Below are 21279 nucleotides of genomic sequence, written 5' to 3'. Positions count from 1 at the left end.
CACACCAGTACCCCCCAGAGAGAGGAGGGTGTTCCTCGATCTCTTCTTGTGCGTGAGGTATCCAGACACCGCACGCCGGTTGAACATCGCGCCTGCAGCGCATTTGCCCTTTTCGCTTTTCGTTCCTAATCGCGCGAACTTTTTTTACCACGCTAACCGTCTGCTTCTTCTTTCAAAATCCGACTTTGCAAGCCCCCTCTGGAGCGCGTTGTATCTCCACTGCGCGCGTCGTTTGTGTCGGCAGGTGCGTCTGAGAGAACTTCGCAGCCTTCCTCTTTCCCCTCGCACCTCTCGTGCCGCATTCTGCTGCACTTTTCCCGTCTAAATCTCTTCTTTCTCTCTTTTTTGATTGCCTCATTCTCCGAAGGCCGCCTGCGTCTGTGGAACGCGAAATGACAGTTGAGCGCGCAGTGCGGCAGCAAAGCAGCTAGGCAGCCTCGGACCTCGCTCTTGTCAAAGAACTCTCGTAGGAGCTCCACAGGCGTCGTGTATGTGTGTGTGGCACTGTTTTCCTCCCGCGGGGAGGGAGCATCGACTTGGTTCTCTGCAGTAAGAAGGTGACGGAACTCTCGGAGTCGCCTTCTCGGACCGAAGACGCCTCACCACAGTGGCGAAAGGCCGCTGCACAGTGTTCACATGCATGCGTCCACGCAACGCCACAGAAGCAAAGCTGAAAGGGAGAGAAGAGTTGAAAGAGGTAGAGAGAACAAGAGTGGAAAAGGAGAGAGAGAAAGGCGAAGAGCGGCGTCCTTGTGTGCCAAGCAGGACGGCCACGCTATTGAGACAGACAGAGCGCGCTCCTCTCGAGGAAGAACAGGGCACCTCTTTCGGTGCGCGTTTCCGGCGCTTTCTCTCTTCTTTTCTCGGGAAATCCTCTCCCTACGGAAGGCCAGGCTGACTCCCGCCTGTGTGTGGACGCGTCCAAAACTGAGTGCTGTTACTCGGTGTCTTTTTCGCAAACTTGTCGACGCAGGCGCTGCGCCGTCGTGCTGGAGGAAAAGTGGGTTCTCGTCTTCGTAGTATCTCCAGGAAAATCTGTTCTTCGATGTGCGTCGGAAGCCTCCCTTTTCCCTAAAGGTCTCTAAAGTCTCTAAGATTCTCTGCATGACATTTTCTCTTGCAGCCCCCCCCCAACTGGGTGGAAAGGGTCCTCTCGTATTCTGGATGTACACGAGAGGTGGACACTAGGAGAGGAGAGGGAGCGCGCGAACATTTGTCACAGTTGAGTGTCAGAGTCGACATCCCGTTTGCGACCGGGGGGCGGTCGAGACCAAGTGGGGTTCGGCGACAGAAGGCTTTTCATCATTTCGAGCTGTGCATGAGGTCGTCCTTTGTTCCCCTGACAGTGCGCGTGGCCGCCAGGTGAAACGTTTTTCTCTCCTCTCTCCCTGAAACATCTACAGCTGCTTCTTCGTCGCCGGACCCCTTTTGCATGCGCCGCTTTTGCATGCTCTTCTTTAGCCGTCTCTGAAGACTGTCTTCGACGCTTCGTCTCGTTCTTTCCACAGCTGCAGGATGCAAAGGTCGCTGTCACAGAGTCGAGATTTCGCCTCGCCGATGCGCGGCGCGAGGGGCACCCGGGCGCATGCGTTCTCTCGAGAGCAGAGCGAGGCTTACCGCGGGCAGGAGAAATTCGGGGACACGGCCTTCACGCGCGCGACATTTCTGGCCGAGTCCGACGCCGTTGGGACCCGCTCCAGAACTGCCCTGCGAAGACGGGAGGCAGGCGACAGTTTCAGAGACTCGCTAAACGCTCGATATGGGCCAGAGCTTCCGGTGAACGTCCTACCTGAATCGAAGACAGGAGGCCGGGGTCCGCGAGACGTGGAGGACGCAGGGCGTTTTGGGTCGATGGCCAATGGACAGAGCGAGTTTCCAAGTTCCAGAGTCCGAGCAACCCTGGACAGCGAAGGGTGTAAGGGATATGCGCAGACGCGCCAGGCTCCCTCGCTCCTCGCAACTTCTGAGGTGTATGGACAGCTGGAGAAGGCGTTGGACATCGAATTCGAACGGCCTCTGGAGACCTTGAGGGCCACTCCGCTCTTTTCGTCTTCTCGAATGGAGTCTGCTTTCCATGCGACTTGTGCGTCTACGTCCTCGTCCGCGGCAAACGCCCCTCAGAATCTGAGAAACGAGCAGCCACGGAAAACAGATATCCCCAGTCATCTGCACTCTTCAGATTTCCAGTCTCTGTCTGCGAGGAAGACACCGCAGGCCTCCAGCCACGACTCAGGTGGCCTGCACTTCCACCGCTCTTCGCGCGTCGCCTCGGAGTCGCCGCCCTCTGGGGAAAGAAAGCCTGTAGAGAGCTCCAGCTCTAGAGACGTTTACTGTGGCTCGTCTCTACAAGCGAGACGCGAAACTCGAAAACCGGAGGCCGCTGTGGCGGCTGCTGAAACTCCCTCGTGGACTCCCAACCTTTCTCGGAGGAGCGCCTCCAGAGGGACCTTCTCGCCGCCCACCGAACGCGCGACGGGTCTCCGGCCGACCTCAGGTGTCTCCGGAAGTGGGGTGTCTGCGGAGACAGCCGGGAGGCGGGCGGAGAAGCCTGAGGCTTCAGGGCCCCACTCCTGCAGGGACGCAGACCAACCGGAGTGGCCTTCGTCGCTCAGAAGCCACTCCCGCGAGTTCGAGACGCTTGCCTCTTCAGGACTTGCCCGCGAAGGGCGCGACCAGCGCCCGACCTCGAGGAGAGAGCGCGAAGTGGGCCTTTCTTCCTTCCCCCAGAACTTGAAGTCTGGTCTCAGTGAGAGCCGCTGCTCCGTCTCCCACAGTCGCGCATCAAACAGTGTGGCCAGCATCTCCACAGACACTCCCAGCGGGTTAGCGCCTGCATACGACCCTTGGCCGCAAGAGAAGGGCAACGCCAGAACGCGTGCGAGCAGAGTCGAGCTCGGGCGACAGAAGGAGCGAGAGAGAGAACGAGACCAAGGCAGAGAACGGCAGAGAGAACAAGAACACGAGAGAGAACGAGACCAAGGCAGAGAGCAGCAGAGAGAGCGAGACTGGCTGTCTCGAGAGCCGGCCAGCGGCCAAGGCGTTGCTTTCTCGGTTCGCGCCTGCGCGGTGGAAGGGCCGACAGAGACGGAGGTTGTGGACCGAAGGAGAGTCGCTGTATGCAGGGCGGGAAGTCGCGAAGAGAGATCAGATATGAGGTGCACCTCCCTCGTCTCTCTCCCTTTGACTGGGAGGCTGCCCTCCTCGCGCGTCACGCCCTCTGTCTCCGCTGTCTCTGCGGCTGCTCGTCCGGCGACGAGGGCCAGTGTCGAGCGACGCGGTGACGAGACGCCTGCCATCATCGGTCGCGTCGCTTCTCTCTCTGGAGCCATGCGGGAGCGAGAAGGCGAGAAAAGAGAAAGAGAAAGAAGAGCAGGCGAGAGAGATTCGCAGTGTCGAGGTGAGTGTGCCAGGAGCAGAGTGGAGGAAGTCGAGGAACGGACACTCGGGGGAGAGAAGGAACGCAGGCGCGACAGCGAATGAGAGAGACCGACGCACCTGTGGGTACTCGAGAGAGCTTGAGATAGAAACCAGTGTGGAACCAATCCAGACAGATGTCGATCAATGGAGAACTATATTGGCAACGTGTGGGCGACCAGCAGCACAGAGTGTTTCCGTTGTCGAACCACCAAAGCTCAGAAGACGCATGTGTGTCTTCAGTCTCACCCCGCGAAAAGCAGAAGCGCGTGGACGGAAATAAGTTGAACGCATCCACGATGTTCGTATAAAGATATTTCGCATCCGTCCTTGACACATATAAAGATAAAGGGAGCCATTGAGCCCGGCAACCCTACCTGAAGGGTTGCTGGAATCATGTAAATGTAAGTGGAAGATATGTAAATCTCCTATAATACCCGCTGTGGAAAGGAAGATTAATTAGACACAAAGATGCGTTAAGTTCCGTTACTAGGACCGTTCCAGTGTAAATGGAAGAATGTAAATCGACTCCAATACAACCTAGCCCCTGTGGTTTGTTGCATGCATACAGGGTCAGCGTTTGTGGGCGATTCGTCGGGCTCCGAGTCTGCTGAATCAGGCGCCCCCACTTCTCGTCCCCTTCGATCGCTTGCCACCGCTTCCACGAATCTCGCGGCTGGAGTGAGTCGGCTGCCGCCTATCCCTGTTGCTTCTCATCGCGGCGTCGCTGCATTGCTCGAACACAGGACAACCCAACAGACCGGGGCTATGGTGGCCGAGCTGCGACGCCTCGCGGACGACGTGCATGCGCTGCGAGACGAGTACCTCGACACAGGGACTGTCTCATGGGCCTCGGTGCGCGAGAGCGCAACTGAAGCAACCAACGAGAGAGCAGACTACAGCGAACGAAGGCGCTCAGAGAGAGGTCGTCGCGTGTCGATCACACGCAGAGGCGTCGACTCGGGTCGCGGTCGCGAGGTGGACAGCAGGGGACAGCGCAGAGAGGACCCACGGGCGTCTCTGAGAGAGGAGGCCAGTTCTTGCGTTTCAAGTGCTTTCGCTAGCGAGGCGCGCCTTGGAAAACGGGGTGAGGAATTTCTAGATGGACGGAGACGGTCGGAGCTGATTGCCGCGAGGCGCGTCTCTCATTCTCTCTCTCCAGGGCAGTTCACTTCTACGGGGCATGCAGGTTCCACCTGTCGGCAGCGAGACCTGAATCAGCAGTCTTCCCTTCATGCTTCCGCGCTCCATACTTCCCGTCCTCTCCCGTCTCTCTCTCCTTTCGTTTCTAGCGGACTCTTGCCTGAGTCTTCGCTGGTGTCCTCTTCTCTGTCTTCTCGCGTCAGAGTTGGAGGCGCGAGCGAGGCGTCGTCCGCTCTTGAGGCTTCTGTCGGAAAGGGCCGTGTGGCGACTGTATCCGCGCAGGCCGAGCCGAATGCATCGCACCGCAGTGAAGGTGGGGAGGAGTCGAGAAAGCGAGCAGGCAAGGAGCGGGCAGTGTGCAATCAAATCACTCCCCTTGCGCACCCTGTCTGTGCACCAGAGGATGCGCAGCGTCAGGCGAAAGCGCCGTTCTACGAAGCTCGACGCGGCGGGACAGAGCGAAGCCCGCGAGACGGAGGAGAGAACGGAGGGCCGGGAGGCAGACTGCGAGCGACTGCAGAGAGAGAGGTCGTCAATCTCTCGAGGTTTTACTCAGGAGACAAGGCAGCGAAGGGAAGGTGCGACGATGTCCTATCTTCGTCGCTGTACATACACCGCACAAGCATAAGCGAAAAGGGGTACCTAGGGGTTCTCCACGCCTCAGTGGGGCCCTCGGTGCAGGCGTCAGTGGACCGCCAAGAGAACCCGGTGAGTCTTGTCTCGCACGTGAGAGGTGGGAGAAAAGAGGAAGCAGTGTGTCTGGAGACGATGAAGGCAACAGAAAACGCGCGCGAAAAGGAGTGTGAAGATGAAGAACATACTGTCAGTTTGAGCACCGGTCAAACGAGTTCCACAGAAGTTGAGAGACTCTTGAAGGCAAGGACTCCCAGCTCGAAGTTGTGGCCTGCCGACCCGAGAGACCTCCCAAGAGCTCAGAGCGGACAAGACCGGCGTCGCGTAGCCTCCGTCTCGGGTGTACGTACAAGTCTGCGACAAATCTCAGGCGACTCGGAAGCTCGGTCGCCTTCATTTGTGCAAGCAGTTAAGGAGGACGCGCAGAACAGGGAAGAGAACGACGCCTCGACTCGAGGTCGGAACACCTTCCCAGAGAAGCTTCTGGGAGCGCTTCCGCAGACGTCGTCGACTCCGATCTCCGATGACGAAATGGCCTTTGCTCGAGCGGGTCCTGCTGAGCTTCACGCGCAGACGCCTTGTCCCTCTTCGTCTCCGTTCCCTGTGCAGTCGGCTGCACCTGGCGACTCGCCACCTGTCTGCTGTCACGCACTGTCTGACCCCTTTGGCGCAGGGGAAAGGCCTCGCGGCTCTTCTGTCGGGATGCTCTTTCCGCCCCCTTCTTCTTCGGCGCTCTTCCCCGCCTCGCCGTCTCTCCGCCTTCGTTACTTGCGTCCGCGGGAGACACTAGGAGAGACGCCTCCGTCCACGCTTTGCAATCCAGAGGCCGGCGAAGACGCGACCGATGCGGAAACAGGCCAGGCACCGTGGGAATGCCAGTCGTCACCTCGACGTGTTGAGGAAACGTGCGAAGCCTCCTCTTGTCTCTGCTCCTGCGTGGAGGAAGACGGAGATTCAGAGTTGAAACCACGCGAAGAGACGCCACCTTCGTGTCAATCTTCGCCACCTCCGTCGCCGCTTGAGCCGCCTCCAACTGGGGAAGAACGAAGCAGGGGTTTGGAGGAGAGTGAGGTGGAGGCTCAAGCGGGCGCTTTGGGAAGAGCGTCTGAACTGGCAGGAATTTGTTCGCTCGTGTTTTCCTCTCTCTGTCTGTGGGCAGGAAAGCGAGAGGCGGGGAACTCGAGAGTGAGCAGTCGCGACCCTGAGCCTGGTGCGTTTCCTTCTCTCCAGTCGAGTCGTCAGCCGGAGTCTCCGACCCCGGCTCGTGGGCCCGCTGTTGCAGAGACGGCAGGGGAGAGAGGAGACAGAGAAAGGTTTGTGTCTCCCTCTATGGAGGACAGCCGGCGCGAGGCTTTCGAGGAAATTGGCGCGCGGACACGCGCCCGCGCCGCAAAACGCGCAAGTGAATGGAGGGCGTTTCTCCGGCTCGTGCGTCGGCGGCAGCTGTCGAGAGAAGGACTGAAGCCTGCGAGTGCCCGCGAGGCCCTCCTTACTCTTGCCGCGCTGTCTCTGTCCTTGCCCCACAACCCGTTGGCGAAGACACCAGCGCCGCAGACACCCCACTGGACAGCAAGTGAGCCCGCCAGTCGACCGCGAGACAAGGCTTGCGGCTGCGTGTGCGAAGTCTGCAGTGAAGAGTGGATCCGCGCGAGCCTGTTCTCGGGGAACGCCCCCGTCTTTTCCGCGAATGACGAGGATTTACGACTCTGCAAGAAGGACCTTGTCCTCCTCTTCCTTCTCCGGAGCCTCTTCAGAGGTCGTCTGGCTCTCCCACTGGAGAAGGCAGCTGGCGGGCCACGGGGCTCCGCAGGCGTTGAGGGGCCCGAGCGGCCAGCCTCGCTGTGGAGGCGCGTCGTCTGTACGTTCACAAGCGGGAGCGAGGGAGGCCCTGTAGTGTCTGGACACCAGGAACGGAGCGCCTCGTTGTGTGGAAGGAGCGAGGGTGAGAAATCAGGGCGCGCACGCTGCCGAGAGACGGCCGAGAGTCTCGGTTTGACACGCTGGGACGAGGCAGGAAACACAGACGAAAGCCGGAGCGGGGGAGAAGCCGAAACGCGCCCGAGGAATCCGACAGGAAACGCTTGCCTCGAGGAGGGAACTCTCTGCGAGCCTCGCGAGTGTGGCCTCGTCGCGTGGGCCGTCGCGCAACTCCAGACGCCCCTTCGTACCGGCCGCCTCCACGGGACTTCTCTGTTTCCTGATGACTGCGACGAATGCGTCCACATCGACTTCTCGCCTCTGGTCCGGCGGCTAGCCGACGAGCTTGGCTGTCTCGGCACCGCAGGCGGCCACGCGTTAGACGTGGCCCGTGTCGTGTTCTCGTGCTCGCTGGTGGGCGCGAAGGGATTCGGGGTTTCTTTCCATCCGGACAGATTCGCGTCCGTCTCTTCGTTGCTTCCGGATACGGACTGCCGACGCCTGCTTCCGGTTGCCGTTTCGTTTGCGGACTGGCTCGCCGCGGGGCGCGCGCCTGCGCCTTCCCAGCCCCGCGGGTGTTTAGACACTCCAGACGCCATCTTTGCGTTGTTGCTGACGACGACAGCACGCCTCACAGGCTCGGACGTCTCGGCGCGGCCGCTCGCGCTCTGCAACTCGGTTCTCCTCAAAGTTTCTGCGTCGCTGCTTCACCGCTGTGCCTCTCCCATCGCGAGCGTCGCTGCATGGCTCCTTGCCGCAGGAGCCGCGAGACTGGCCTCTCGCTCACACGTGTCTCTCTTCGCGGTGCCGCTGCTGCTCGCGGCCGGGGGCGCAGACGGCGGGCCGGGCGGGCCGGCAGCATCTGAGCGTCTCTCGGGGCCTCTGAAGCACGTGACTTCTGGAGAGCGAGCAGAGAAGGCGCATCCTCCCGCTTTGCGCCTGAGCACAGGTCGCACCTTTGGAGAAGAGACACAAGAGACGGAAGAACAGCAGTGGAGGAGACAGTTGGAAGAAGTCGAGGAAGAAGAAGGGGAAATGCTGGCAGAGGCACAGGAGTGCTGGGCAATGCTGCACGAGTGCAGCTCGGCAGACCAAGGCGCCGCGACTGACTCGCGCGCGAGGATTTTGAAGAGACGCCTAGAGTGGAACTGTCTCCGTCTAGAGGGGAGGGCCACTGCTCTCGCTGCACGCCGGAGGGATCTCGAGAGGGCACTCCGCAGCCAGCCGCCAGGGAGAGAGAGAGTCGATGAAGGAGAGGCGAGGGACATCACAGCCAAGCCGCGAGAAGGGGGGGAGAAAGGAGAGGGGAGAGAAAAAGACTGGGAAAGATGCACACCGAACAAGAGGCCTGTTGATGTCGACGAGGCTAAAGCTGCTCAACTGGTCGACCTGCTCTGGGGCCTCACAGTGTGCGGAGTTTCTGCTCGGCCTATATTTGGAGAGATTGTGCGCGAGGGGGTCCTGTCCAGCGCGGCTCCGCACTTGTCCCTGGAGGACCTTTGCTGTGTGGCGTGCGCCTTCGCTATTCAGGCAAGCCCCTTGGAGACATTCCTTTCCCCCGACTCAGACGACGACGTGAATGCGGATGCAGATCAGTCCCCGAATGCAGCAAGTTTCCCAGCGAAAAACCTGAAGCCTGGCTCTCTCGCACCACAATCGCCGTCGCCGGTATCATGTCGGTTTTCGGCAGACCAAGGAAGAGCGGGTTTAAAATCTGAGGCTGCGTCGCCTGCCAGTTCCACCCGCCTTTCTCTGCTCGCAGCTGACCAGCACAGAGGTGAGCTACCCTGCGGAGAAGCCCCGATAAGCATGAACCGTCTGCGACCTCCGTCTTCGTTCTTGGACAGAAACATCGCGAACCGACTCAAGTTCTACGCCGGCCTCTGCGCTCCGCACATTCGCAAGACCGACCTATACCAGGCACACCTAGGTGGCGACCTGTGTTTGACGCTTCGTAGTCAAGGCAGTCGCAGTGAGGAGAAGGCACGTGAGGACGGGGCGGCAAGAGCGAGAGAAGAAGAGAGCGAAGGCTGCGAGGGCGGCGGCTGCACGGTGAGTCGAGTGGCGGCGCTCGCGCCAAGCGAAGAGAGAGTTGTAGTGTTTTCACAGCTCCGAGACAGCTGGCTCGGACGCGCCTGGGCTGCAGCGACAGAGGAAAGGAACGATGAGTTCGCCAGCCTGGCCAAGGGTGCAGTGAGAGACATTACAGCAATCATCTTCTCTCGACAAACGAGACAGGGCGACCTTGAGGGGAATCCCAGATATCGGCAGGAAGTTAAACTGAACTGTGGTGCCTGGGCGTGCTTGAAGTACGCCCACCGGCGTCTCGGGGCTGCGGACGCTCGGCCCTGGGGCACCCAGTTGAGTGCACTCGCGAGGCGGGAGTCGGGTGAGGGCGAATCTTGCTCCGTGTCCTTGAGTCAAAGTCGAGATGTGTTCTCGATTCGCGACATGCAGCCTCTCGCGGCCTGCGCTGCAGACAAGAAGAGCAGCGGCCAGTCGCGATCTCCCCGTGGCCAACAAAGTGGTGGGTACACTCGCGCCTGGGACACTCTCGTCCCTCCTGCGACGACGAAAAGCTTTCCAACAGAGACGGACTGTGCCTCGCAGCAAGGGAGAGAACGATCTCGCAAAGACGAGAACAGCGGTGGCGTCGCTCTCGAAGCCGGCGCTGGAGCACCGCACCGAGGAGAGACAGATGCGGTGGGGCCGGCAGACAAGGACGAAGCTGTCCCTGGAAGAGACCGCGCTCTTGCCGAAGTGTCGCCGCTGCCCCGGAGACGTCCCGAGAGAACAGGCGCGACGGGGACACGGCGAGAGGAAAGGCTGTATGCGCCAGGGGGCAGACTGGCGGAGGGCGAAGAGACAGGAGAGAGTAGCTTCGGGGACAGGCCGCTGCGTCTCGTCGACCTGGCGGAGTCGCCTCTTGCTGTGCCAACTCGTGACTCAAGTGGTGTCGGCGACTGTCTTGCCTACCACTCAAGTGAACAAGGCGACTTTCAAGGAGGAAGCGGTTCTCGCTGTCTTGCACGAAGCGCGTGGGTGCACGAGAGGGGCGGCGGGGGGCGAGATTGCATGGAGGAAGAACCGACGCTCCTGTTGGAGGCGGACAACGATTTCTTCTCCTTCTTCGGAGAGAACGACGTCATTGCTTTCCAGGGTAAGACAGAGGCGCGGCCTCGCGAACAGGAGTTCGAATCGGACTGGCCACCTTTTCCCCAGCCCCAGTCTGGCTCGACGCAGCCCTGGGAAGGAGCGGGAGATGCGTCGGAGAAAGGACAGAGTGGCAGTGACGAACACTACATGTGCGACGAGGAAGAGGACATCTTGTCTGAAGACGATGACGAAGAAGAGGGCATTTTGAAACCGCTTTTCAGGTTCGTTCTATCTGTGGCGATACGCGGAGGGGCGTATGCAGCCTATCTGCTGATGGGATATGCGCTGATTATCTTGGCCACGACTGGATTGTGGGTAAGCTCGTCTGCCGCTGGACGGCAGGGCCCTGAAGACAGTGCCTTGGAGCTAGCTGCTCGAGACGCATGCGATGCGAAGCTCTCCTTCCGTGCAAAGGGCGGAAGAGGCTACGATAAATATGGGGATTTCTATCAATGAACAGGTCCCCCCGGTTTGAAGGTCACGCTCAGCTCTACTAGGGGGTGCCCGGCAAGGCCGTTTGTTTTCGAAAAACACGGATGCTCATCAGGTGTGCTGGACTTCTGCACGGCAGGTTGTTGAACGAACCGTCGTCAGCATCTCGTGCATCTTTCTTTAAGCGTTGATTATGTGCGGAGGGTGTTCCGGGTTGTCTTCTGCAAGGGTTCTTCATCTGCTATGTCTAGGACTAAGAACGAAAAGACTGGAGGTCTGCTCGAAATGGACATAGGAAGCCTAGTTAACGTATGGAATCGAAAGTGGGACGCAGCCACCAGGATCTCGAACACGACTACCTGAGACGGCTAGAGCAACGACTCGAGAGCTGGGCAGCAGGCTACCCAGTTAGCGAGAAGACCGGCAAATATACCCAGCTATCTACTTACACACTTTCCCCTACTGATCTGTCTCCCATCACTTTTAGTTAGGTCCATAAATCAACAGATTGCCGTCTAAAGCCATGACAGTGCGGACGCGTTAACGATTCTGTCTTCCAGCTCGCAAATAAACTACATATTAGAGTGAGCGCATATAAACAAGTGTTAGGCGCACCTCTCGCCACGTAGCAAGAAAATATCACTATTCTAGAGCGGTCAGTATAGAATATATTACTTAAAGCTGACCAACCGACTTAAATAGTACAGGGTTGTACTGTGGGTTAGTTTCAATGCCCAAGGCAGAGCACTGAATTTGACACCCCGGGAACTTTTCTCCCTCAGTGGTTATCCACGCGTGTCTGCCGTCCCGTTTATCCACGGACCCTGGCCTGTTTGTAATTAAAACGTCGATCATTTCTTACTCAGAGCTACCTCCAGCGGAAGATTCGCTGGGGTGATCAATGCGACGATTCTCATCCTGCACAGAGCCATGAGATACAGATTTCCTCGGTGAATCCAAATCATTGAGAAGGTGCAGACGACCCCGCCGTCGCCCCAGGGATTTTTTCAAAATGTTTGGCAGGAAAAAACAGTGAACTAACTACGCGACAAGGGAGTCTTAAAGCACAAACACTCCCAGCCCTTGGGCTTCTGGTTTAGACTGCATTTCTAAAAGCAATTCCACTTTTTCGGCTGCCATCTTGTATACTGGATGGTACCATATCAGTCACGGACTACTGTGATCATCGGAGGGATAGAGGCCTCGCAGACCACAACTCTGCAAGTCACTCCTGGCCACGGATGCCAGTAAGTCCTCTGCCGATTTCGTAGACGAGAAAGTCGATTGGGCGGCACCGACTTGCCGGTTGTCAGAATGGTGAACACAATGGTTCGTTTTTGGGATCACTGTCGCCGTGATCTGAATGTGGCAATTATCCGTGTCACACACTCGCTGAGGAGGTCGCTGCTTCTGAGACTGTAGCAGCAAGGAATTCGTCAACAACATCACCTGGGAGACGTCGCGCTTCACGGCTCCACTGTAGAAATCCGGCTATTAGGTCTTTCACCGGAGAGGGGAGTTCCTGGCAGTGGTGAAATGATGGCGTGGGTTTAGTTGTCTTTGCCATTGTCACCAGGCGGTCCCGCAAATCACGAGTGGAAAGGCAGGCTTGCTCACGCGAAACGACTGGGTAGGATCTACACCATATCACAAAGACGAGAGTTCCCAGTGCCCACGCACCTGTCCCTTCATTTGCAACTGTTTCTACTTGATTATTAAGGCATTCCTCCGCAGCATGAGGGTCTAAATAGGCCGCTGTGTATTTCAGTCTCGCCGACGTTCCAATTTGCACTCCGAAACCCAAATCGCCAATGACAGCCTTCCCTTCTTCACTGGGAAAGACATTCTCAAGCTTCAAGTCATTGTGAGCGACGCCGTGACGATGCAGCCACGCAACAGACACCACCAGCTGTCGCGTAAGATGCAACTTCGCAGCACGTGATAGACGGCTCCTACCGACAAGAAAAAGATCGCAAGTGAGGACAGGGAATAAAGCGACACGGGGAAACATCTTGTAGTCCGGGCCAGCACGAAAACCGGACGGCAAGTTAGTAACGCGGCAAATATCCAGCGGTAGCAGAATTCCGTGTTCCAGAGCCGTTTCTGGTGTCACGCCTGGCAGAAGGTTCCTCACTGCGCCTTCGCTTGAGACAAAGCGTTCTGGAGTCTGATCTAGCACCTGTTGTCTCTCAGACGCAGAAGCGTCTCTTAGAGAATTTAGATTCCTGACGCTTATCTTGGCCGCCACCCGTTCTGGCGCACTTGCTGTGTCCGCTTGCACCTTATTCAAACTATACACAATTGCCGTTGACCCAATTCCCAGGAACCGCGCCGGTCCTGCCAAATCTCAGGTTTCTCCGGTGAAAATAGATTCAGCAGTCAGTTGAAAGCCTTCAGCAAATCTTCTGTCGAACTCATTTTTGGCTTCAATCTGATGCCGCGACAAGCCTGCCGTGACAAGAGGTCGACTCCTCACAGCAGCAGTGATATCGCCCTGTCCATGGAAGTCAACAGGAGCGTTCAGGACCACAGGCGTGGCAAGCGAAGAGGGGCTTTGCATGAAACTGCTTGAAGCTGCAACAGGAGGCGCGGTCTGTCCCTTGTGGTCGGCAATCCCTTGGTTCCAGTAATGTTCTTCCGACGTCACAGAGACGAGCTCGTGGCGTTTTGTCGTCCTCGCTCTCGCTCCTTTCTTTGTCAGAACTCCTCTGATCCCCGGCGCAAGGTCCTCACGCACTGACGCCCCTTCCGACAACTGCTCCCCTGTAGTGCGGAATCGCGGCAATGCCCCTGATCGTTCCGTGGCCCACGATCCAGTGTCATTCATCTCCCGGCTGGACGTCCGAGGACCACTGTCGGTATACCCGGCATGGGGCTTTACAGCAGCAGCCAACATCTGTGTTTCCCTGTCAGTCCATTGTGATTCATTAATAGAGCTGCTGCCATAATGAGCCAAACACCGACCTGGCGGGCAGCATCCTATAAGTACAGCGACAACAACGAAGAAACCAACGGGAGAGAGCAGACTGTTCTTCATCTTCAAGCGCTAACGTTGCCTGGCGCTCCAACGATACGATATATAGGTCCTCGACACTAGTCGCATACGAACTGTTGGACATGGTTACTCGGCTGACGCGATGTTTCGGATTTGAGGGAAAACAATAACTTGCGAGACATGTGAGTTCACTTATTTGCTTAGCCAAGTCCAGAGGTATCAGCGGCGAAAGACAGTGAGGACGACCGAATTGGGTGTAGTCGTTTTTGTGGATGAAGACAACAACGATCCTTGGTATTGGCGGCGTTAACCCGCATCGCACATAATAACAGCGGAAACATTGCCGAAGGAACCCGGGCCGACCACACCCTTCGTCCAGAGCCTGCTTTCGGTTGTAACGTTAAATGCGCGGAGTGACGGGAACCAATGAAGTATCTCGCCGTTTGCCGTGAACATCAACAATTAAACTGAATTACAGGTGATCCGCAACCCAAGCTCATCAGACAACACGGCTGGCTTTACGATGTCAGCAGCGACTACAAACAACAGAACACACATACATGCCCGGTACAGAACCACTGCCTTCAGAATGTGGCCTGGAAGCAACCTTGGTGCAGTCCGTGCCTTTTAGTCTGTAACATCACCGTGGACGTATGGGAGTGTACATGACAAGCCCTTCCGAATGACGTCCTGCAATGAAGGATTCCCAGGGAGCCGGCTCGGAGTCCCGGGTGACCCACCCAATGTGGGGCACGGGTCTCTGGCGACAAGAGATGGAACGGGAACGATAATGGGTGCGAGCAGTCGTCGGCCCATCATTGACTCCATCGTGAGTGTAGAGAGGGTGATGCGTTGTAATTATGGTGGTTTTGGCGGAGGGGCGTCTTGTGATCGATCTTGAAACGCACTAGGTTCGCTCGGCGCGGCTTGCAATTCCAGTAGCAGACAGACAGGGCTCCACCGCTCCACGTGGCAAACTGGCAGCTTTGACACAGCAGCTATAAAATGTGGGTTTTCAGTGTTGACAAACAAAATTATCAAGTTCCGCCGTTTTCCTTGGACTCGACTGTTCATATCCGTCACCAGTCAGCGTCCTCAGCGTACGACGCCACGTTCTCGGGCAAGTAGGTAACACAGCCCAGTTGTCGTTGTTGTATCTTCTGCTCTCTTGCGTATCTTTTCTCCTTCGATTCGGTACTGTAGATTGGCAGAGAGCGAGAGAATGACAAGTACTATGTTGCGGAGAGGATTGACATAGGATAAGCGGTATTGGCTAGTGCGGCACCTGTTGCAGCTGAGGGGAGTGGGCACTGGGGCGTTTATCTCATGTACCCGGAACCTGAGCGCTGCCTGTTTCTTCTTGGCAATCCAGTTCTACGGAAACCTTATGTTCGAGGATACAGACTCGTACAAGTGTCGCTCGAAGGGTCGGTGCGAGTGTGTCTGCGGTCGATGAGCCCCGACGTTGAGATGCGATCGGTAGACGCCCAGCCTCCCCCTACTCCTATTGGAACACCCCAACACTGAACCCTCCCCACATTGTTGCCAGACTCCAGAAATCAAGCTAAAAACCGACTATATTGTCTGACGAGTTACTTGCCTCCGACTCGGTTTCCCGGAGACAGAAAAGGGTGCGGCAAATGCAAATGTGATACTACATCGACAGCCTTTGGGCTCCTCCCTCAGGTAACAGACCCACAACCACGTTGTGTGGTGAGGCTACGAGAACGAAAAGGTCGGTATCTGTTACATGTGCTTGTGGAGAGAACTATCTCAAACCGGCTCGGGTTCTACATCAGACATTTGCGCGCCTTACGTGCACAATACAAAACTGAGACACGGACACCATGGTCGCAGCCTGTGCGTGACGCATTGTAATCGACGCTGCATTTTAGCCGCCAGAGAGCAGGCGATGACAGAGAGGGGGCAGACGAGGGTGCAGCGAGACGCTTGCGTCGACTATTTAGTGAGTGTGCTTCGTTCGAGGAACGACTGTGAAATTTGTGAACGCGACTAATTGACACGAAGCCAGGGAACCGGCCTTGCGCTGGTACGGGAGCTGACTCGTAGGCGAGGAGGCAGACAAATATATACATCTACCTCCAAATACAGATCTTCATTCCCTTGTGGGTTCTATCAAAAGTAGTCGCATCCACATACAAACATTTGTGTCTCCAAAGTCATGGTAATCCGGAGCTACTTATCCCGTAGCAGTTACCCATGTGTGTGCGTATCGATCCATCTGAACATGGGGCGTGGCCTGCTTAGTAGACCACGAACAGATCCGGAAGAGACACATTTGGGCAGACTACCTTCGCGCTTCATCCGCCCATTCGCATTTTGCATACTGCACACCGACGCATATTTCCACGGTGAACTCAACGCTTTCGGAAGGCACACACAACTTCCCCTTTCATTGTCGTACGCGATTCATCGAAACAGAGCTCAACAAAACTGATTTCGCGCTGCAAGCGACTCCGAGCGTTCCCACCACTCCTGTCTCTTGGTTAAACGGCGTTTCTAGAACCACTGCACTTTCCCGTTGAATTCAAGCATACTGTATATTGCCATACCGATCACGGATGATCTCTGATTGATGAAGAACTAGGCCCCGCTGTTTACATCCTTGCGAGCCACACCTGGTCTTCATAGCGGCAACTGCACTGTTTCATTCTCAGTTGAGGAACTCGACTGGGCGGCACCGTTTTGTTGAATGTTTGTTGCTGGAGTGGTGGCTCCAGTGGTTTGTTCTTTAGATCACTGTCACTGAGATCTGGATGCGCGCGGCCTGACGCTTCCTTCTGCCGCAGTCGCCGAAGAGGTCGCTGGTTCCGAGGCTGTAGCGGCGAGGAATCCTTCAACGACATCACGAGGGCGGCGTCGATCGTCAGAGTTCCACTGGAGAAAGCCGGTTATGAGGGCTTTCACTGGAGATGGCATCCCCTTACAATGCTGAAGTGGAGGTGCAGGTCTAGTGGTCTTTGACTTAAACACCACATTTTGCAACAACGCTGCAAGAGGAAGGACAGCCTCTTCGAAAGAAAAGAACGGGTAAGATCCGCACCAAATCAAAAATATCATAGTTCCCAGAGCCCATGCATCTCTTTCCTCAGTCACGACCGTTTCCGTTTTCCGTTGAAGAGATTCTTCCGCGGTTTGCGGGTCTAGAAAGGTAGGGGTTGATTGGAGTCTTGTTGAGGTCCCAACTTCCGCTGCGAAACCAAAGTCGCCAATAACAGCCTTCCCTTCTTCACTGAGAAAGACATTCTCAAGCTTCAAGTCATTGTGAGCGACGCCATTACGATGCAGCCACGCAACAGACACCACCAGCTGCCGCGTAAGATGCAACTTCGCAGCACGTGACAGACCGCTCTCAACGACAAGAAAAAGATCGCAAGTGAGGACAGGGAATAAAGCAACACGGGGAAACACGTTCCAGTCCGGGCCAGCACGAAAATTAGACGGCATGTTAGTAACGCGGCAAATATCTAGCGGTAGCAGAATTCCTTGTTCCAGAGCCGTTTCTGGTGTCACGCCTGGCAGAAGGTTCCTCACTGCGCCTTCGCTTGAGACAAAGCGTTCTGGAGCCTGATCTAGCACCTGTTGTCTCTCAGACGCAGAAGCGTCTCTTAGAGAATTTAGATTCCTGACGCTTATCTTGGCCGCCACCCGTTCTGGCGCACTTGCTGTGTCCGCTTGCACCTTATTCAAACTATACACAATTGCCGTTGACCCAATTCCCAGGAACTGCGCCGGTCCTGTCAACGTGAAAACACCTCCGCTAAATAATGACTCAACCTTCAGTTGTAAACCCTGGACAAATCTTCGCTCGAATCCGTTTTTGGCTGCAATCTCGCTAGGCGATAAATCTGAGTCGGCGGGAGGTCGATTCCTGACGATGTTTCTGATATCGCGCCGTCCCTGGAGGTCAATCGGAGCGTTCAGGGTGGTAGGCGTGGCGCGCGAAGAGGGGATTTGAATGAAGCCACTTGAATCTGCAACGGGCACCGTGGTCTGCTCCTCACTGTCGACAACCCTGTGATCCCAGCCATACGTTTTTGGAGTCTCCACAACGATCTCGTGAGCTTTCACCGTTCGCACTCTAGCTCCTCGACGTCTCAGAAGGCCTGTGGCGCGCGGTGGAAGGTCGCCACGCGCAGGTGCCGCCTCTGATAAATATTGCTTTGCAGCAGGAAATGACGATCGTGCCTCTACTTGCTCCGTAGGCCGCAGCCCGGTTTCCGTAGCATCTTGCGACGGCCACAGAAGGGCACTGTCAGGAATACCAACCTGATTTTTTACAGCGGCCTCTGACGCCCCGGGTACAAATTGGGCCCCTCGAGGAGACCACACGTTCGATTCATCAGTGCTGCTGCCATGATGAGCAACACACCGATCGGGCGGGTGACATTCTAACAGTGTAGCCAGGACAATGACGAAACCAACAGGTGAAAGCAGCAGCCTTCTCATTTTCACGCGGTCGCGTTGCCTGGCGCTTCAAGGGTGCAGGATTTAGGTCCCCAGGGTAGTTTCATACGAGCGACTGGAGGTCGTTGCTCGGGTGACGTGGGAGTTAACGATTGGCAGAGGGGAATATGCTACAAACTCTGTGAGTCCTCCGGTGTCTTTAGCTAAAACAGACACATTAATTGCGCGGAACGATGAGGAGGAGTCCATGTAATCCAGTCACATCCGTGGATAATGACGGCGGCGACCGAGGGTGCTTGGAAGTCGGCGTCAGACACTGCACATAACGGCGGGAAGGCTGGTGGAGAACCGCTTGTCTGTCCACACCGTTCGTCTTAACGTTTGTTTTGGATGCCGTAGCATACTCTCCCGGCTACAGAAAATAATGATGTTCCATGCCATTAGTCGCGAACTTCAGCGAGTGGTCTCAATCTTGTCTCAGCCAGGGCGCAAGCCGTCAAATGACACGGCCTCTCGGCATCTGTAGCGACGACCGACGAAACACGATACAGACTGGCACGATTTGTCTCTCTGTGAAGCGTCGATTCCTTTACGCCCTTTGACAAAACAAATGCTCTTTATAATTGGTGCCTTCTGGTCTCTAACATGTTTGTCGTTTTGCGCGGCAGCATCATAAGCAACTGAAGGATCCCAGGCAGGGACTCAACATGCTCTTGACTCGGAAGCACCAGCTAGCCAGCTGCGGGGCAGGGGTCACCACCCAGAGAAAATGGACGGGGGAACGTATGAAGCTGCAGTTACGCGACCACCCCTCTACGAATCCATCATGAACGTACGAAAGTTGCGGTTCTGTGATTACGCTGGTTTTCGCAGAGTGTTGGCGTGCGTCACTGTCCCATATTGGCTCTATGCTGCGACTTCAGTTTGACGTTTGCTGGTGAGGCACCAGATACTGATGGGGGCAACAGGCCTGGGTAAATGTTTCAGAATCGGACCCCGAGTGTTGCGTCATCTTAACGCTTGAACTTCAGAGACATCTCCTGTTTGAGAACAAGTACCAATGCATGTGTCGCCGCCAGAATGGGTTTAAGTCTGCCGTCGACCTTCGCCAATGTTGCCGCGTGATCGAAGACGCCCGGCCTCCCGCGGCTCTGACACTGTCGCTTTCGCAGCTGATGAAGTCAACCGAACTGCCCCGTCTTGTTGGTTGATCGAGTGGTGGAGGCAATAGCATGTTTTTGGGATCGCTGGTGCTGAGACCTGGATGCGGGTAACATGGATTTCCATTTCATACACTCGCTTAGGCGCTCGCTCCTTCGGACACTGTAGCAGCAAGGAAATCGTCAAGAACATCCCCGGGGCGAGACCGATTGTCGCTGTTCCACTGTAGAAATGCGGTTACGAGATGTCCCACCGCAGGTGGGAGGTCTTTACACAGATGGAAGTTCGGCGCTGGCTTTTCTGTCTTTCCCAGTGTCACCAGCAATTTCAGCAAGTCGCTGGTGGGGAGGTCGGCCTGCTCATCCGATACGTATGGAAACGATCCACACCAAAGCAAAAACAGGAGAGTTGCTAACGCCCATGCATCTCTTTCCTCACTCGCGGTCGTTTTCGTTTTCTCTTGAGGCACTGCCTCTGCGGTTTGCGGATCCAAATAGGGAGCAGTGAACTGAATGGCTGATGCGGTTCCAAGCTTCACTGCGAAACCAAAATCCGCAATGACAGCCTTTCCTTCTGCACTGAGAAGGACATTCTCTAGCTTCAAGTCGTTGTGAGCCACGCCATTGGCATGTAGCCACGCAACAGCCTGCAGCAGCAGCCGGGTGATATACAACTTCGCCGCACGTGATAGGCCACTCTTAACGACCTGCTGGAGGTCGCAAGTAAAAACAGGAAACAATGCTAGAACAGGAAGTATTACGTAGGAAATGCCTGCACAAAATCCGGAGAACAATTTAGAAATACGGCAAACATCAACTGGGAAGAGGACACCGTGCTCCAGAGCCGTTTCTGGGGTCACATGTTGCAGCGCATTCCTCGCTGAGCTCTCTTCCCGGAGAAAACGTTCTTGTATATCCTCAAGAGCCGTTTTTTTCTGAGACGAGGAAAGATGTTGCAGTTCTTGCAAACTCCTGACGTTTATCTTAGCTGCCAATTGTTGTGGAGCACTTGCTCCGCCCACTTTCACGCGGTGCAAACCAAAAACAATCGCCGTTGATCCCCATCCTAAGAAACGGGCCGGTTTTGTCAGGGTAAAGGTTTCTCCGGTGAATATGGATTCAACCGTCAGTTGCAGGCCTTTGGCAAACATTGCTTCGAAATGGGTTTTGGCTGCAATCTCGCGAGGCGAGAGCTGTGCCTCTGCGGGAGGTCGATTCTTCAGGACGCTGTTGATATCGAGCTGTCCCTGGGTGTCAACCGGAGCGTTCAGGTCAGCAGGCGTAGCAAGAGAAGTGGTGCTCTGCATGAAACTGTTAGAAGCTGCAACAGGAGGCGCTGTCTGTTCCTCGTGGTAGACAAGCCCTTGGTTCCAGTAATGTTCTCCCGACGTCACAGCGACGAGATCGTGGCGTTTTGTCGTTCTCGCTCTCGTTCCTTTCTTTGTCAGAACTCCTCTGACCCCCGACGTAAGGTCCCCCCTCCAACAACTCTCGCTCTGCAGCAGGTAATCGCGACAATGCCCATAACCGCCCCCTGGGCCATATTCTGGTGTGAGTCGTACCTTGTATCGGTCTCCGACGGTCGCCGTATGCTTTCCCAAGATGCTCATTTATAGCTGTAGGTGACCCCTGTGGTGCTGAGTCGGCCTCTCCAGGGCGCCTTATGCTTGATTCATTTGGGGTGCTGCCAAGATTAGCAACACATTGATCTGACGGATAGCGCTTTAGAAGCATAGCAACAATAAAACACAAACCGACACGTGGCAGCACAGCTTTTTTCATTTTCACGCAATCACGTTGAGTGGCGCTCCAATGATACGGGATACGGGTTCTTGAGGGCAGTTGCATATATGGAGGTGAATGTACAATTGATGCGGCGCCAGTTTTCGCCATCCACATATATTCTCACATGTCTGCGCTCCTTGATGTGGTAATCGAACGTAAATGTCGGCGATGAAACGGGCATGTAGTGCTTTGCGACTTCTTAATGGTTTTGGATGC

At 56.1% G+C, this 21279-nt stretch overlaps 4 protein-coding genes across 4 annotated transcripts; 1 reads left to right on the top strand and 3 right to left on the bottom strand.

Moving 5' to 3' along the window:
• Nucleotides 1-1515: 1515 nt before the first annotated feature.
• TGME49_242260 (hypothetical protein) lies at nucleotides 1516-10719 on the top strand (the record flags this gene model as incomplete). Its single annotated transcript, XM_002366715.2, has 2 exons — nucleotides 1516-3397; nucleotides 3986-10719. 2 exons carry the CDS (start codon nucleotides 1516-1518, stop codon nucleotides 10717-10719), a joined length of 8616 nt encoding a protein of 2871 aa, XP_002366756.2.
• Nucleotides 10720-12076: 1357 nt separating this feature from the next.
• Nucleotides 12077-13732, bottom strand: ROP19B (rhoptry kinase family protein ROP19B; the record flags this gene model as incomplete). Its single annotated transcript, XM_018780640.1, has 2 exons — nucleotides 12077-12986; nucleotides 13110-13732. 2 exons carry the CDS (start codon nucleotides 13730-13732, stop codon nucleotides 12077-12079), a joined length of 1533 nt encoding a protein of 510 aa, XP_018637477.1.
• A 2242-nt stretch (nucleotides 13733-15974) lies between these two features.
• ROP19A (rhoptry kinase family protein ROP19A) lies at nucleotides 15975-18784 on the bottom strand. Its single transcript, XM_018780639.1, has one exon. The coding sequence runs from the start codon at nucleotides 18158-18160 to the stop codon at nucleotides 16454-16456; it is 1707 nt and encodes a 568-aa protein (XP_018637476.1). The 5' UTR covers nucleotides 18161-18784; the 3' UTR covers nucleotides 15975-16453.
• Nucleotides 18785-19418: 634 nt separating this feature from the next.
• ROP29 (rhoptry kinase family protein ROP29) lies at nucleotides 19419-20888 on the bottom strand (the record flags this gene model as incomplete). The annotated part of the gene is made up of 1 exon (XM_002366712.2): nucleotides 19419-20888. One exon carries the CDS (start codon nucleotides 20886-20888, stop codon nucleotides 19419-19421), a length of 1470 nt encoding a protein of 489 aa, XP_002366753.2.
• Between the last annotated feature and the right edge of the window lie 391 nt (nucleotides 20889-21279).

This window comes from Toxoplasma gondii, chromosome VI (assembly GCF_000006565.2).
Source record: "Toxoplasma gondii ME49 chromosome VI, whole genome shotgun sequence".
Lineage (NCBI taxonomy): Eukaryota > Apicomplexa > Conoidasida > Eucoccidiorida > Sarcocystidae > Toxoplasma > Toxoplasma gondii.
Note: the sequence above shows the minus strand (reverse complement) of the source record. Positions and strands in the feature narration are given on the sequence as shown.

Coding starts and splice junctions, on each gene's coding strand:
- ROP19A (XM_018780639.1), bottom strand. CDS start 18,160: ATGAGAAGGCTGCTGCTTTCACCTGTTGGTTTCGTCATTGTCCTGGCT.